This window comes from Hetaerina americana, unplaced genomic scaffold, assembly GCF_022747635.1.
Source record: "Hetaerina americana unplaced genomic scaffold, ioHetAmer1.1.p SCAF_5, whole genome shotgun sequence".
Taxonomy (NCBI): Eukaryota; Metazoa; Arthropoda; class Insecta; order Odonata; family Calopterygidae; genus Hetaerina; species Hetaerina americana.
In genome coordinates, this window is record NW_027287095.1 from 2,228,819 (window position 1) to 2,246,599 (window position 17,781).

Sequence of the window (17,781 nt, forward strand, 5' to 3'; positions counted from 1 at the left end):
AGAACAATAAATAATTAATGGACGCAATTATTGTTTTTTTTCAAACTTTCTTAGCCTCTGATAAATCACACACACACACACACTGCCCACGATTTTTCCATTTGTGTTATTCAATGAAATTTGAGGTATAGGGTAGGAGGTACCATTTCCACTGAAGGAACGTGAAAGCCTCTCTTTCTCATGAATTTCTCCCTTTTGTGAATTACAGCAAAGCCCAGTTGGTGGTGGGTCACCACTTGTGGGACAAGGAGGCGGTGGTGTTGGTGCGAGAGATGCACATGAGACTGGATCAACACATGACGAAACATCCTCCAGTGGAAACAAGGAAGATGAGGAAGATGATGACGATGTTGATTCTGATGACCGCCTCGACTCCCATCACTATGACCCGGAGAGGCTGAAGGCATTCAACGTAAGTATTTGAATGAGACCTTATACTAATAGCCCATGCGGCTAATTGATCACCGTATAGCATTGATTCCACTTCAAAATCACAATTTCAAGTACCTTCTTTGCATTTAAGGGATTAATATCCTTGCTCTTTTATATTTCATCTCCATTCATGCTTTCATGTAGCATTAATTGATGTGAATATGTTTAAAAAAAACCAGTCATCTTCTCCCCACTTAATAATGCTCATATTATCAGTTCCCTGTGCTAATGCATGTTAAATTATTCCTTGCAGATGTTTGTTAGGTTGTTTGTCGATGAGAACCTGGATCGAATGGTACCAATTTCAAAGCAGCCGAAAGAAAAAATCCAAGCAATTATTGACTCATGCACACGACAGTTCCCTGAATTTGCCGAAAGAGCTCGAAAAAGGATCCGCACTTATCTGAAGTCCTGTCGGCGTAACAAGCGATCTCGTGACAGCAACGGAGTGTGGGACGCTGTAAGTCTTCTCTCAATATAATAATATTAGTTCAATTTTTACGGATTAATTATTCCTAGATATTTACCAGTACCGGCAATAAAAATAATTCCTGAAGATTTTCCTTTTTCTTTTGAGCTATTCAAGTATTATAATTTTTACTAAAATGTGAACTGGGATTGCAAGCTCTTGATATATTATATGCATGAGTATTCATTTAGAAATTATAATTTGCATTGCATGTTTACTCTGATTACTAATACATTTCTATTGTTATCTATTTTTGCAGTGTTTTTAATCTTTATTTTACATTTACAGACAAGGCCAACCCCTGCTCATTTGACCTCTGTGCAAGCAGAACAAATCCTTGCTCAGGCCTGTGAGAATGAAAGTCAGAATGCCAAGAGAATGAGACTAGGCTTGGAACCTGTCAGTCAACCAATGCCTCTTCTCCCTGTAAGTTTGCTCTGTATTTTACTTGAATCACTCAATTTTAAATTATCAACATTCCCATCGCATAACGACTAATTATTTCGTAAGTTACGTTTATGTCAACTCCTAAGCCTCTAATATTTTTAAGCTGCAAAGATTTGAATAGAAAGTTCAAACTGAGAGCGCATTATAAATTAATTTCTTTTCAAAAATCTCAAATAAATCTTACGGTTTTGTTCACGCATTGAATGGTTGTCATTTCCTCTATTTTTCCAGACTGATCGAACCATGGAGTTGTACTCGTTGGCACCATCTTTAGTCGACAAGAAGCCCGATGTTGTAATGGCTGATTGCCATGCAGCTACTGCCACCACGACCATCACCACACCTTCTTCATCATCGGCATCATCTTCATCAGCCCCATCCCCGCCTGTCCTCACGACCACCTCCACCCCCATCTCCGCCGGCGGAACGGTAGCAACAACGGCGTCGACCGGCGTCGGCCCCTCGCCATCAGCCTCGCCATCCTCGGCTCCATCCACGGGGAGCGCTCTCATCCCCTCGCAAGCGATCACCACCACATCGTCGGCACACCACCCGCACAACCCCCACCATGCCCACCTGCCCACGTCACACCTCCATGCGTCCGCCGCCCACCTCGGACACCTCCCAGTCACCGCGACAACCTCCCCAAGCCCACTCGCGATCTCCTCCTCCTCCCCCTCGGTCAGTGCCCTCCCCTTCTGTAAAGGAATGGGCTCCTTAGTCGTCGATGCCAAGTCGAGCACGCCATCGACGACATCATCTGCCTTGAACGGCGGGGTGACCACGGCTCCTGGGTTGGTGGCGTCACAGCCGGCCCCATCCACCCTCTACAGGCCAAACTTCACGCAGGCCTTCCAGAGGAGTAGTGCCGGTGCGGGGTCAGTGGGAAGCAATGGCAGTGTGGGAGCCTCAAACCCCGGAGCTCCCGTTCCAAGTGCCACAGGGACTTACCCTGGACCTCTGTTCCCCTCAACTCAGTTTGGTCCTGGCGGGATGATTGGAAATGGTAAGCGATTGATCTATACTATAATTTCAAAAGACAACTTTCTCATCAGTTGTCTCTGCAATTATTAGTATCAATATTCTTTGAGAAAGATATATTCTTTCAGATCCTTTTAGAGGCTTTGTGGTTTAGCTGTCATATAATTGATGAAGATGGATCTGTAAATGATTTATAATTAAACAACACTCGATCAGTTCAGTAAAAGATGTGTAGGTGTGTAGATGAATTTTTATTGACATTACACAAAATCAGAATATGAGTACCCACAATTGGATTAGAGTTTTGTGTTTTTAAATATTTAAATTCAAATAAAACTACTACCTATTGTGGAGTGACAGATTAATTCCTTGTAGAATAGTCGTTATTTTAATATATTTCATGACTGCACTTTACCTTTTCTTTTTCTTGCTGAGAAAATCAATACTCATTAAATAACGGGGGTAGGAGGGTTCTCATTATGTATCTATTTTTTATGATGTTTGGAAATTAAAGGTATTTTCATTTCAATTTTCCGTTTTTTAAAATAATCCATTCTAAAGTTCACCTCCTTTCTTTCCATGGTAAAGGTCCAACAGATCTCAGCATGAAGTCCAAACCACTTTTAAGCCACAAGTTGAATAGTGCAGAAATGGCTGCTGTCAAACAGTTGATCACTGGCTACCGAGAATCGGCTGCATTCCTTCTCCGCTCTGCCGATGAGTTGGAGCAGTTGCTGCTCCAGCAGCAGTGAGAATCAGCAGACAGGGGTGGAGGGACAGTGCTCCGTGGTGGAAGGGCGAAAAACCCTGGGGGCAGAGGCCACGGAGCATCCCACTCCCGAAGGAATTCCTCGGCAAGTGGAAGAGGCAAGGGCTCTTCTCGAGGTTCCTCTAAATCTGCTCGGGGAAGGGGAAAGGTCAATGTTACTTCTGAAGCCAGGAACCAGTCACGTGGAGGACAGAAAGGCATTTAAATCAAAGTGTGAAATGAGTTCAGTTGCCTGCTTTGAGGTGCCAAAAGAACAGTGGTCATATAGTGATATGTTCTCCCTTCTCTGTGGGGGCACGTGTATTGACCTTATCAGAGCCTTTATCCTCTGTTGACATTTGAAAGTTAACTAAAGGTGCTCTCACAAGACTGTCTGTTGGGCAAGAGCGGCCCTGAATTCTGTACATTATTAGTGAGTGATGTGTGCCTGTTTGCTTGATATAGTTTGAGGGGCCGAAATATGCACTTTGAAATGGTTTGATTCTGCAGAATGAATCTGAGAGAATTGTCTTTCATTTCCTTACCTAGTTTTAGAATAGGAGATGAGGTTGTCTACATTGAGTGTTTACAGAAGTTGGCACAAAGAGGCTTGGGATTGAGTGTGAATATTGGAGTGTAAATATCACAGTTAGAACAAACATGGCTGTAGTAACTGCTGTTAATCTTGGTTTTTTTTTCTTTTCTGTGTACAGAAATGGTTGAGATGTGTGTTTGAAATGAATAGACATTGTCTGGATAACTTTATTGTGTAAGTTCATAAAATATGTATAAATGATCAAGATGAAATACTATATTATCAAAAGACATATTTTTCCCTAACATTCAAAGTCGTGCATTTTATAGTGTTGTGCGGCTGTTGTACCAAAGATGGTTCTTTTTGTATATAAGATATGAGAGAAAATTTAAAAAAAGAGATAGTGTAAAACAAAATTCCATATCAGTCATACTTATTTGTGCCTACTTGAGGAGAGTACCCACTAAGGTTACCAGGCTAACACTTTAGAGAAATTGGCCAGTTGAATTCATAAAGGCAGAAGGGGAGCATATGAAGAGGGTTCTCCATGAGAAGCCATTTGGGCTAGTGATTTTTCTTTCTTGTTGATCACAGAAATTGTTTCATTCTTGGAAGTATCATGTAAGCCTTTGGGGTGAACTAATCTTAAGAATTTTAATTTCTCACACAGAATCAAGCAGTTTCTTTTAGAGCTTGTCAAAAGGTAAAATTACATTGTTTTGCTAGTGTAAATTGCTAAGTGGATTTCAAACTTTATGAACTCAAATTAAATCTCCTTTCTCTGTATCTTCATCATATGCTTCAGTTCTAATTCCTTAAAAGATAACTATGATCAATGGTTTGATACATGTCTGAATTCTATCTCCATGAAGTCCCAGTCACCTGTTTATGGGTAATGTTTAATCTTAGATGTGTATGAATATCACATGTGGAATTTGACTTCTTTTACATGATCAGTACAACTGTCAGCACGTACTTGTAAAAATAAATTAAATATTTGTGTTTAGGCAGCCTTTAAAAATGTTACTATGGAAAAAGTGCTCTTCTCTGATAATTCTTTGTAGAAGCTGAGTTTTATCTATAAAAAAATCAATGAGTTATCGAGGAAGTTTTTGATTCTCCATCAATACATATATGTGCTTTGAGTCAGCATAGTGCATTGCAAATGGACGTGCAAGTAAGCATTTTTGTGCAGCATATGGCACATTTATGATGGAAGCTGTTGAGTGCTGAGGAAGCTTCCTGTTTCATAGGAAGTGGTTTTTGAAATCATTCATGAAAAATATGGATGTAAGTTTTATCTTCACTGAATGCGTGTGTTTAATGTATCAAAAAGAACTACATTATTTCTCCCAACCTTGTACAGAATATTGGACAAGCCAGTCTGATTGTCGTTGAGAAAAAAGAAGCCTTTATGAAAAGGGGTGTATTGAAGATTTTCCTTGAATTTGGTTGTACACTGCCAAGGTGAAATTACTGTGAAAGAATTTTATAAGTTGTATGCACCAAGCAAGAAGATATTTTGAAAGAAGACTGGAATATGGAGATTAGTTATTTGGTTGGGGAAATTGAGATAGTGAAAAGTCATTGATGATGGTTGATAATGAGAGAGGTTTATTGTACTTAGAAATCAAAAATTCAAAGATCACATTTCAAAAGGATGCTTTTATTCTTATTGCGTGTATGTCAATGTGTTCTTTGGATCTCTGGGTGTTGTGATTCGTGCACTGTCTCTGAAAAATAAAATTTCAGCCATGTTTAGCCGACTAAGAAACAAAAGTAGGTTCATTTCTGTTTTAGATTTTTTATGTACCTACATTACAGGTAGAAATAATTTTATTGGCCTTCATTGACTACATTCACTCAACTTCACAAGTTGTAAAGTGTACAAACCAACTTTTGATATCTGCTATATAGTTTGAAAAACTTATGGGAGATAATGTTTTATTTCGTATCTTCTTCTACAGATGAAAATTTTTGCATCATTACATTAAGTGTGGCACAATAGCAAAGTTTATCTTGAATGGAAAATTGCTAGCATTTGGTGTTGGTATTGATAACCCAGTCTCAATTTTGTACAATTCAAGGTAAATATTTCTTTACCATGTTCATAAATGTTTACTAAAAGAAAGCTATATTTACTGTCTTTTTAACAATGTTCTTTTGGGAAGCTTTCCAATGTTATATATTAATTATTTTGATGTAGAACACATTTTTCTTGTCATGTGAATTTTATATTTGTTATCATAAAGGGGAAAGTGAAGTGCCATTTTAATTCTCTACTGAACTCTTGTGTCCTGCAGTGTGAGAAACACAAAAGAGGGAACATCAAAGCATTTTCAGATAATGACAGCACAAGTTAGCGTTGGAGATCCTCAGAAGCCATAATCTGAGAACACCTGTGAACAAATGCAAAATGGTGAGGGATATTGAAGTCAGTGCAATGTTGAACACCTATATGTGTGCACTGAACCTATTCAACTTTTATCCCAAATTCTTCATATATTTGTTACATGTACTTCAAACAAAATCGGTGTCATTTATTTTGTATTCAGAAGGGATGTAAAATAGTAAAAATTAATCTTGGTGCCTATAAATCTTGTGTTAATAATTTTAATATATTGAGTTCCATTTTTTTCCCGAAACTTTGAGCCAATGCAGTTAGTTTGGTGGATGACATTGACATGACATGGCATTGACATATGGACATGACATCTTAGGTTCAAATTTTACCTTTCTCGTTCTTGGTTTGGTGACCTAAGGTGTCAAAGGGTGGTTAACAGTGAAGTTAACACGTTGGGACATGTTAAAGACTTAAATAGGCATGCATGCCTAGATAAATAACATTTATTTTCGAACCTTAGTCCTGCTTTGTCATTCATAGAAACTTCTTGCTATGAAAGAAAAGTTATTTAGCTTTATCACTTTCAAATTGGTTAACCAAAATCACACTGATTCATGAAAAGAGACGTTTAAGGAGTGATATGGCGGAATATCATGATTAATAAAAATTGGCAGTTTACCACAATATAGTTTGTGGAAACTTGCCAATTTTTATTAACACTGATTTATGAAATTCAAATTGGAAAGTGGTCTACATAATTTATTATGCAACGAGTATATAAAGTAAAGGTTAAGCTCCAAGAGAATTCCTTGAGCATATGCATACAATACCAAAGACAAAACAAAGATGATCTGGGAGAACCAGCTAATGGCAATATTAGTAATATAATTACTGCTGAAACTCTTTCATTGAAATTTTAAGTACACTTTCTTGATAAGTTGTAACTGTATTTTTGAGATAACATTGTGGAAAAAGAAATTTTTCTCTTATAAAATTATAAGCATTCTTTAACTGAACTTATCATTTTATGTAGAGAGCATAAAATACTTATAAATAAGACAATAAGATGTTGTAAGAACCTATAAAAAATAATTTTAAAAGACTCAATGAAAGTTTGAACATTGGAACTTATATTCATAAAGAATTGAACACATATTAAAGATATAAACCTATATAATAAATAAACACTACTATTAAAAATGAAAGAAAAAGTCAAATTGTGCAGCTATGATTGCGTGGAAACTATGCATTGTCAGTTTGTAATACCTAATCTATGAAATGAAAAGCTCACTACAAACAAAAATGAAGTCCAGGGAGGCACCTGGTGTCACACCTCTCAGTGGAGGTGCTGACAGTATCAAGGCAAAAATAGAAACAAATTGAATGAAGGCTTTATGTTATAAACTAAGAAGAGATCACGAGGAAAAACAAGTTAAAACTGCTATTCGTGTATTTTGTGCTGAGGAGTTGCTTAACTTCATTCATTTACTTTCTATCCTTTCTGTCTTAAATTTTGAATTAAAAACTCAAGGCTTTGAGATATCGGGAGAGTTACATCTACATCAATAAATACCCTGCAAGCTACCAAAAAGGTGTGTGGCGTGGGGTGCAGCACCAGGAGGAGAGGGTAAGAGAGGCTAGGGTTTCTCAAATGGGTGGGGGAAGGTGATGGGAGCCTACAAAAAAAAACATATACATAACCATGTACAGTCCCTACCTTGTAGGTTAATACAAAAAAATTGTGTCGAACTGACTCCTGGGGGATTTCGATTGCAAGCATCCTGGTCTCATATTGTTCTTGGAAAAAATGACATTTTAAACCTGTCAGTATTGCAGTCTATCTCTCTAATCTTATGTTCGTGATCCCTCCGACCGTATTACGTTGAGGTTCGTATTATGTTCTTGATGTCATCGGAAAAGGACCCATCTTTAAATGTTTCTAATTAATTTAATCTGCTAATTAATGTAAACGCCGCTGTGTAAAGGAATCCCAGCATAGATTTTCTAGCAAAGCAGTTAGGCCACTGCATTGGTCATAACAATGTTTGACAAATCTGGCCCCTCTCCACTGAACTCGATCTAATTCCGAAACCAAATTTATCTTTGAGGATCCCATATACTGGCGGCATATTTTAGGTGGGGCATGACTAGGGCAAGGAAACATCGTTCCTTCACTTTTTCGCCGCATTTACCTAGCACTCTTTTTACAAATCCCAATTTCTTATTAGCACGACCGCATATTTCTCGTATGTGCTTTCCCCAGGACAGATCGTGAGTAATTGTTACACCCAAGTATTTAAAGGAACCTACCCTCGCGATTTCTGTTCGTTTCACTTTGTAACTAAATGGGAGGGACTTAATCTTTTCCCAAAAATGTATTACTACGCATTTTTTCAAATTTAATTCCAATTGCCATGTATCGCACCAAATCTGAATTGCATCAAGGTCGTTAGCTAGTTAATGGAATAAGACGATATAACTATAATGTTTTGAAGAACGTAGGTGGGGTCCCCCTTTTAATGAAATCTACCCCCTCCGTAGGGAGGGGTCATCACCCCTCCAGCCAGCATACCCCACTTCCCTCTGGAGGGAGATCCGCCCCTTCGGGCGACCCCGCCCCCCTGCCTTGAGGACCCGCCATCACCCCCGGCAGGCCCCCCTTCCCTCGAGTCATGTCACCGCTTACTTCTCCGCCTGGACGAAAGGATGACGTCATGGAAACCCACCCGACGGTGTTGTCCGTGACGCGTTCCACGGCCTTGGGACGTACGTCAACCATTTCGGACAACACTGGGATAGTGGGAACTGTGCCGAGTGCGAACCAATCCTGCTCTTTCAGGTAAATACTGTCTCTAAACCTGCTAGACTTTAATACCGACCGCCAGCATTACTCCTTGCGAGAACTGTCTACATGATTTTCTTCATTTCTTTACAATATACAGCAATATTAATAATTTTAAAATTATCTTTACTAAATTCTTCCCCATTTACCGCCTTTACATATTGGCTTATGCCATTTATTTATTAACTAAAAAAGGAAACTACTCTGCCAGCCAGCTGGTGTGGTTCTGCCTTCTCTTGCCAAACTTGAACCCCACCCTAAACAGCATCGGGCTTTTCGAAACAAAGGTTACGTATTACAATGTGATAAAGGTTAGTTGCTGAGATTCATAGTTGCAATTTTAGAATTATTCTTTCATTTTAAACAATATTATGTATTTATTGTTTTCCAGTATTCAATATTTGCATTTTTACACCACCATAATCCGGCGATCACCATTAATCTTCTACTCCTCGGACACAGAAGCGGTTTAAAAATAATATGTACTATTTTCTCCATCCATCTACATTTTGTGATATCATTTACTAAATAATTAAAACAAGAAAACTACTGTGATATCCAGTTATTGAGATCCTACCATCTCTTGACATTCTTGGCTGTTAAGGAGCGGTAGTAGCTGTAGTCGGCCGTAGTTTACCTAAATCCTTGGCAATCTTCCCTGCGAAGAGGGAGAATCTTCCCTCAAAATTCACAAAATTGACAAATTCTTATGCCACCATTGCAGTCAAACGCGAGATTCAGTATATGTGACATTTATGGTATTTTCTCGGGAGAATATGTACTCGGAATCTGTTCGGTCTACTTGGTCTGTCCCAAAAAATAAGTAGAATACATCGGGGGGAAACTTTATTGCAGATCACAGTACACATTACAAAAACTCTTCAAAACAGCACCCTTGTGTATCAACACACCGATGTCAGCGCCTCTGCCACGCTCCTGGTGCGAGTGCTCTTCACGGAAGGTGTTGACGAGAATCTCGTTCAGGCACCTCGTCATGACACCTTCGACATAATGCAGTGGTCCTAAATTGTACTCAATGGGATTATTCTTATGGGTCGTACTCAAAGGCTCTATCACACGTAACCACCTATTCTAAAATATTCGGGCCACTATCACAGTGGTCCAAAAGGTTCAAGGCAAGATTTTCACACAAGCAGTCTTTCGACAGCACCTTGGGGGCATTACTGGCACACTTTTCTAATGGCTACATTTTCTGTAAGAATGCAAGGCACCCTGGTTTACTCAATATCGCACTCTTCTGCTAACATCCTGGCACTTGGAGGTCAATCAGAATTGAGCATATACCTCGCTTTTTGCACATTTTCATCACACTGTGCTGTTGATGGTTGTTCATGGCATTCCTCATCGTCAACTTCCTCGTTACCCTCCTAGAACATCCTGTGCAAGCAGAAACTCATCACTTGGGACATTTATCCATCTCCTTAGTCTCCGAACCCGATTTACCGAGATTAACACAAAACTCTATCGCATATCATTGCTCCATGGAAAGAGGCATCGTGAATTTGTGACGCGACCGTCGAAAAGGGGTCCAGTCTAGCAGCAATCCGCAAATTCTAACTGCCCGCTGACAACTAACAAGGGTTGTGTTGCTTCCCCAAGACCTTTCACCATTTTTCTTGCAACAAAGAGTCCCACTTCGGTCGTCTACTTCGCCAGAAAAAATCGGCTTACTTACTTTTCGGGACAGACCCTCTGAATCATAAAAAAAAGAGTGCATGTTGGTGAACATCTACATTTTTTTCCAGAAGATTTGTTAACATTAATTATTTATAAATTTTTCACTAAAGAATAATTTGCCTGGCCCAAAACCATTTCACCCTTGCTGTATCCACCCCCCCCCATGCCCTTCGATTCTGATCATCCACAGGCCTCTTCTTTGTGAGGTTATTCCATTTGTCTCCCATCCCCCCACGCAAACCCTCCCTCTCTCCCTCCTTGCACTTCGGCACCTCATACTCCTTCAAAATCCTCTCTTATCTACACCGTCTTGTGTCCATCCATCAATTCCCCTACGTGTTAAGACCGTAGAATAAAACCTAGACCTCAACAATATCATAGCCATAGTTAGGTTTCAATGAAATTCAAAACCTTTTTTTTGAAGCTAGAAGGATTTTAATTTCTCGAATAGGATAGGATTCTATGCTTTGAATTTGATTACAGACATATAACTGGGTATTTATCCCTAGTAGTACACGATTTATTCTTCATTCCATTAATTCCGCAGCCTTTTCCTTGTTCGTTTTGTTTCAGCAACTTTCAATCAGCTTCTTATTTCCCTTGGAGTTAGAATCACTCCTCTGCCACACAATTTTGCCAGCATACCACAGGGTAAACCTAAGTCTAATACTCAAGGCCTTACTTTCATTATCATAAACAAATCCCTCTGATGAGACTACCTAAGGCTGCACACTGTGTCCTACACCCCACCAATAAGGAAGGCTATGAAGCGTGCTGGCACACCAGGGTATTGATATCATGTGGATACAGTGGTATATACAGAGGTTTATAATTGATGTGCTAAAATTTCATCATTGTATAATATCTGGCCCGTTGCCTCACATTTATTCTAGATGAAAATAGTTGCTGCATAAGTCTACATACTCTAACTCAGTTGACTCACTTCAGATCTACACCATGAAAAGTCATCCTATTCTGTTCATTCACCAAGTTACTTAAACATGTTGATTTGATAGTTACTTAGAGATATTTTTAAACATGTACACTCTGTAATCCCTCAAAACATCCTCAAACGGTCGATAACTTCATGGAAAATGAATGCCTAATTCCATTCATAATAATAAAAGATGACTAGACAAATATTCAGGTATAATAATTTTATTTTTTATAATCATCATTAATGTTCCTCAGTGACAATATTTATTCATTATTTGTTTTTGAGAAACATAATTCTCTTATGGATAGCAAATTTTCACAATTCAATTAATGAAATCAGTGTAGCACCATTGAAAAATTATCATCATTGCTTTTAGCAAACCATTACATATTTCTGGTCAACTAAATTCCAGTCTTTTTTAAATGTTTCACATGGATAAAACTCACTGATTATTCATGAAAACAGCAATATTAATTTTTATGTTTTAATGTTAGCATTCTAGATTTTCTTTCGTTTGATCTCCAAAAGGGAAGTATATACTATCAACTTTTGTAACCAAATAACTGCATTCTTATTTTTAAATTCAAGATTCCAAAATATTCCTCAATGTGGCATAAGCTTTAACCACAAGAATACAGTGATGATGTAGATTTGATTTAATTCTTTGCGAAGAAAATGGTAAAATTTGTCGTGCATTCATATTGATCGCCACACCACACTGGAGATTAATGGTAAATACACACAGCTTTAGTAAGGATATTCTTTGTAAAATAAAACTTCAGTATTGCACCATGCTGTTGTACAAAAAGATATCATCTCACTATGGCAAAATAAAATGCTGGCATGGAAACTTCATGCCTTTCAGTCCCAACAAATTATAAAATGTCTAGGTATACTGAAAAACTGTTGTCAGCACACTGAGTCATATATGAACTCATCCTCAGGGCTTGAGGATGACATGGTCCCGGAAAGGGTCCCATCACTGCCCCCACCACCACCACGGAGGTAATAGTACCTGGAGTCCCCACTGGGGGCCCTCTCCTCCTCAGGCTCACATATTTCAGCATAAATGTTCTCCTCTGCCCCTTCACCTGAACCCACAACCTCATCCCACACACGACTGTATGGCAACTCCTCTTCGCCCACTTCTGCCGACTGCTTCCTCACCTCTGGCCTCCATGGGCAAGGGGGTGGTGGACCCTTGGTTACTGGCAGGAGATGCTGTTGGTGATGCTGGCTACTGGAATTGCAGCAGGTATCCTTTCTTGCTGGAAAAACATGGTGCGTCACTTTTATGTTTCGCCGCCAGGCATCTGAATGGTCTCGGCAGAACGTGAGGGCCGAACGTACAGGAGGTGCACGTGAAAGTCGTGCTTCCTGGCGTGAGGGCCGACTGAGCAGAAGACGAGAGTTAAGCTCCATTTCAAGAAGGGAGCATTGGGAGCCATCATCAGGGATGGTGCATGCCAACACTACATCTTCACGATGCCACTCCTCCAGTAGCAGGGTTCCTGGAACAATTAAAAAGGGTGAGTTTCTAAGACTGGAAATGAATTTAGAAATCATTAGCAATCCACAAATAATTAAATTTGATGGCAATACACATTACATAATTAAATGTGATGGCATATTAATATCAAATATTAGGTTGCATTTGAATTTTTTTATATCTAATTATCTTATTGAGGAGAAGGTTCATGACTGTAATTTTGGAAAAACTATTTTTAAAAAGAAAATTCTGGAAAATTTAAACATTGGCTGATGAATATTGGTGCATTAATCAATCTTTCCTCTGATTTTTAATGTTATTTTATTATAAATTGTGGTGAAATTATAAAATATGGTGATACAGTAAATGAAAAATGGCAATAAAACTTAGAATATTCTCTTCAGAATTTTTTACTTAAAGATAAATATGGAATAAGGTTTGACCTGAAACTTTTTATTCTACCTAATTTAGCAATGCATCATTAAATGCCTCTTCAACACACATTGGTCTAATATTCCTGAAGTTCCAGAGCTGGAATGACCAATTTTTTCTTAATATAGTTCCTAATTTAATTAGCTTAGCTTCTTGACTTGATGGTCCTTATTCATTTTTTCATTATTATTATATAAATCTTGTTGCAATTAGGTAAATGTCCTGGTGGCAATGTTCAAGTCTGGTGCTCAGTCACTCTTACAATGGACATACATACACAAGGAGAACAGATATGATCTTTTATACAATGACACTTTAAGATTACCAGCTGTAACTGAGCGAGAACAACTCGTCCAAAACCCATCTTCTTACAGTTGAAGGAATTAATCCAGTTTGGTTACCAAACCAATAATTGTTCATTCCATAGGTAACTTTATGAAGGGGAAATGGCAGGAACATGTATCCCCATACTTACCAGTGAATCCTGAGGGTAAGGCAGCAGGAAGGGGGCCACAAATTAGGTGCACCCTGACTGGGAGAACCCTTGATCTGAGGAGTTGTCCTAGGGTGAAGGCTCTCTTAGGGTCCAGCATTGATGGTGCAGCAAGGAGGGAGCGTGTTGAAGATGAAGAGGATGAGGACGATGATGAAGATGAGGAGGAGCGGGAGGGCAGGGATCGAGTGCTGCCCCCAGAGGGTCGAGGGGTTATTGGGGGAGGCATGGAGGCAGCATAAAATCGGCCCGTGCTTCGCAGAGGGACAAACACCACCTGTAAGGAATCACAAGAGGAATTATAAATATGATGTGAGTGACCACATGCACTATTCACTCTGGGACACAAATAAGTACACATATTGGGTGAAGCTGAAGGTTCTCAAAGGTGTTACCCATCTCCTGACATGACCCATTAAAAGAATCCAAATATAGGATTTACATGGTTAGGAAAAGAGTATAAAATGCAATGTGGTAGTATTACAGCAGAGCACAAGAGCAATATTGCTACAGCATAACATGCATGTAAATAACTAGCCATAATTGCTGAATTGTGAAACAAAAGCGTTGCATATATGAGGTGTTGCTCTTTAATAACCGGGACTGCTGTCACTAATTACTCTTACTCTTAACAAATAGACCTCTACTGTTAACATCTTTTTTGTAAATAATTTAAATAAAAGAATAACAACATCTCAGTGGAAACACTCTCATTATGTACTCTATTATATAAATACTCTGATTCATGTAAAAGTTTATTTAGAAACTTACCAATTAAGATCTCACATCTATAACTGCACCACAAGAAGTAAAGCAAATCTAAATACCTCTTATTGTAGAATGTCATCAACTTACAACACATTTTATAATGTGGGCATACGATTGTAGATTGGACTACTGACCAGAGGGTCCCGGGTTCGATTCAGTAGTCCAACGCTCTACACCCTGGACTACCGCGGCCAACATATATATATATATATATATATATATATATATATATATATATATATATATATATTTTTTTTTTTTTTTAAGTAATCTACCGGTTAAGGTAGGTTTTTGGACTGACACAACTACCAAACAAATATTTTATTACTCCTAACAAAACACAAAATCAATCATCCTACTCTATAGTATATCAGGTCCCTCTTCATCTCTGAGTACTTCCTTCCTCCCTTCATCCCGTCCAACAACCCTATCCTGTTCCTTCCCTTTCCTCTTTTGCCCAACATTCTACCCTCTATCACAGTCTTCAACATCCCACTGCCGGTCAACACCCCCTTCATCCACTTTTCCTGCCTCCATAGGATTGCTCCCAACAAACCCCTCTCTTCGCCCACCATACCAAGTACTTCCTCATTTGTTTTCTTCTCTGTCCATTTCACCTTTTCCATTCTTCTCCACACCCACATTTCAAAAGCCTCCAATCTACGTCTATCCTCCTGCTTCAATGACCACGTTTCCGCTCCGTACATAGCTACGCTCCATATCAAAGTTTTTACGAGACTTTTCTTAACATCCTTACTCAAAGTCCCTGTCATCAACTCCCTCCTCCTTGTGAAAGCCTCTTTGCCTAGCGCAATTCTTCTCCTTACGTCCCTACTACTTTGACCGTGTTGGTCCAAAACACTACCGAGATACGTAAACTGTTCTACCTGCTCTAGCTTTTGCCCTCCTATTTTAATGTTAAGCTTGGCCTTTTTCTTTCTAGAAAATCGCATAACCTTTGTTTTATTAATATTGATTCTCATCCCATACCTGTCGCACTGAATTTCCAATTCACTAAGCAATGCTTGCAGCCCCTTCGCTGACTGACAAACTAAAGCTTGGTCATCAGCAAACCTAACTGATTTTACGAATTCCCCGTCCACTTTCATTCCTACCTCGAGTTCTTCCCATGCCTCTTTGATCATTTCTTCTGCGTACAGGTTGAACAGCAACGGTGATAATGGGCAACCCTGCCTTACACCCCTTCCTAACACTGCCCATCCTGACTCCCCGTTTCCCACCCTCACCTGAGCAGTCTGAGACATGTACAGGTTGCGGATTAGCCTCCTTTCCCTCCAATCTATTCCTATTTTCTGCAATATACTCATTAGTTTTTCCCAATTTACTCTATCAAACGCTTTTTCGAAATCTACGAAACAGGCAAATACCTCCTGGTTGTGTTCTATATTCCTCTCGATTAATAATCTCATTACTGCAATGGCATCACGCGTACCTCTCCCCTTCCTAAACCCAAACTGATCATCCCCTAAGTAATCATTTGCCCTACTCTCTATCCTTTTGTTTATGATCCTGAGAACAACCTTAGCTGCGTGGGATATCAAACTAATTGTCCTATAGTCCTCACATGACGTGGCCTTTACCTTTTTCGGAATAGGAACTAAAACTGATCTCACAAAGTCTTCCGGCCAGATTCCCTCCTCATAAATACTACGGATATATATATATATATATATATATATATATATATATATATATATATATATATATATATATATATATATATATATATATATATATATATATAGTATATATATATATATATATATATATATAGTGATATTTAAATTGACGACATTTAAAAGGGTTGTACTATTTTTAAAAATGAATTAAGTAATATTATTATAAATCTACACACTTTGCCAAAATTATAATATTTGGGAAAATCAAACACCTCATCTTTATTTACTCATATGTTCTTGCGAACTACCTTGGTAATGTTGATGCTTTCTAATATACATGGCTGTTTTGTCTCAGGATAGAGTTGAACAGTAATATCTCCTCAAAAAAGCCATGACTTTACCTGTAGTTGTTCAACCAATCATGGTTAGATACCTATTAATTGTAGATAGCATATTATGTGGTGCCTATAATGTTTATTCTTCTAGTTAACCCTACAGTATTTCCTTTTTCAGCTTTTGATAATTCTTCATGGCTTCATGCCATGTTTAATGCCACCCTGCCTCTACCCACTTTTTTAAGACTCTCCCCTCTCTCCATACCCTTCTGCGGACTTCAACATCCTGCTCCCTCTCAATGTTTCCTCCAAGCAATTTTTCTGCCATCTTCAGATATCAAATGGCAACTTTCTCTTTTCTTCACCAGAGTTAAAACTTCATTGTTATGGTTCCTCTATGTCCGACTTACTTTCTCAATTCTTCTCCATCTTAAGATATGATTATAACAGTTTGTATATAGTGTAGTAAGTATTTGCATCAGCCTATCAATGAGCATATATTGGCATCTCCTCCAATTTTTGCTCATCCTGTTGCCTTGAACACCAGGTTTCAGATCAATACAGCATTTAATATTGTATTTACTAATTTTCTTAACTTCTTCAGTTACAATCAATGAATTAGTTACCTAATCATAAATTGCCTATTTTTGCAAATATGTACTCCTTTTTATAACCCTTTCTCTAATTCTACCAAAAATATCCCATTTTACCCTGGAATAACACTCAAATACATGAACTTCCCCAATATCTATTCTATTCAAATTTACTGTTTAACTTAGCTTTCCGATTTCTTGAGAATCTCATTTCTTCTGTAGGGCACTAAATAATGACTGCAATGACTTGTCTGTCAGGCTAAACATTGTTCGATCGCCTGCAAACCTGATCAACATTAACACTTTGTCAATCACTTCCTCAGGGTTTATGTTAAAGAAGTACCAGAAAAAATGGACAACCCTGTATTACTATCACACTGTTTATCCTCATTCACTCTCTGCTGCCTGGTTTTAAATAAGTCACATTCTACTTCTTTTCTGCAATACTTTCAACAGCTTTCCTGATTATGCTCTTTTCATTAATCCCTTCTCAAAATATACAAAGTGAACTTTTTAGTTAAATTTGTGAGTCTCCCAAGCTGATCGTCACCCAGGAAGCTGTTTGTGCTATTATGCAAACTGCTTATGATGACAGTCA

General features: G+C 38.5%; 2 protein-coding genes across 8 annotated transcripts in view; one reads left to right on the top strand and one right to left on the bottom strand.

The window, feature by feature from the left end:
* Positions 1 to 6,229, top strand: part of LOC139694323 (uncharacterized) — a 119,295-nt gene extending 113,066 nt beyond the window's left edge. For all 7 annotated transcript variants that reach the window (XM_071592808.1, XM_071592807.1, XM_071592812.1 and 4 more), the window contains 5 exons: positions 209 to 412; positions 686 to 892; positions 1,190 to 1,327; positions 1,580 to 2,354; positions 2,918 to 6,229. In XM_071592808.1, coding sequence (XP_071448909.1) covers positions 209 to 412; positions 686 to 892; positions 1,190 to 1,327; positions 1,580 to 2,354; positions 2,918 to 3,081 — 1,488 coding nt within the window. In that variant the 3' untranslated portion in view covers positions 3,082 to 6,229. The remainder of the gene's footprint in view (positions 1 to 208; positions 413 to 685; positions 893 to 1,189; positions 1,328 to 1,579; positions 2,355 to 2,917) is intronic.
* Positions 6,230 to 11,638: 5,409 nt separating this feature from the next.
* Positions 11,639 to 17,781, bottom strand: part of LOC139693871 (uncharacterized) — a 79,610-nt gene continuing 73,467 nt past the window's right edge. The window contains exons 6-7 of the mRNA XM_071592184.1: positions 13,830 to 14,124; positions 11,639 to 12,944 (exon numbers count right to left, since the gene is read on the bottom strand). Of these exons, the coding sequence (XP_071448285.1) occupies positions 12,343 to 12,944; positions 13,830 to 14,124 (897 nt within the window). The 3' untranslated portion in view covers positions 11,639 to 12,342. The remainder of the gene's footprint in view (positions 12,945 to 13,829; positions 14,125 to 17,781) is intronic.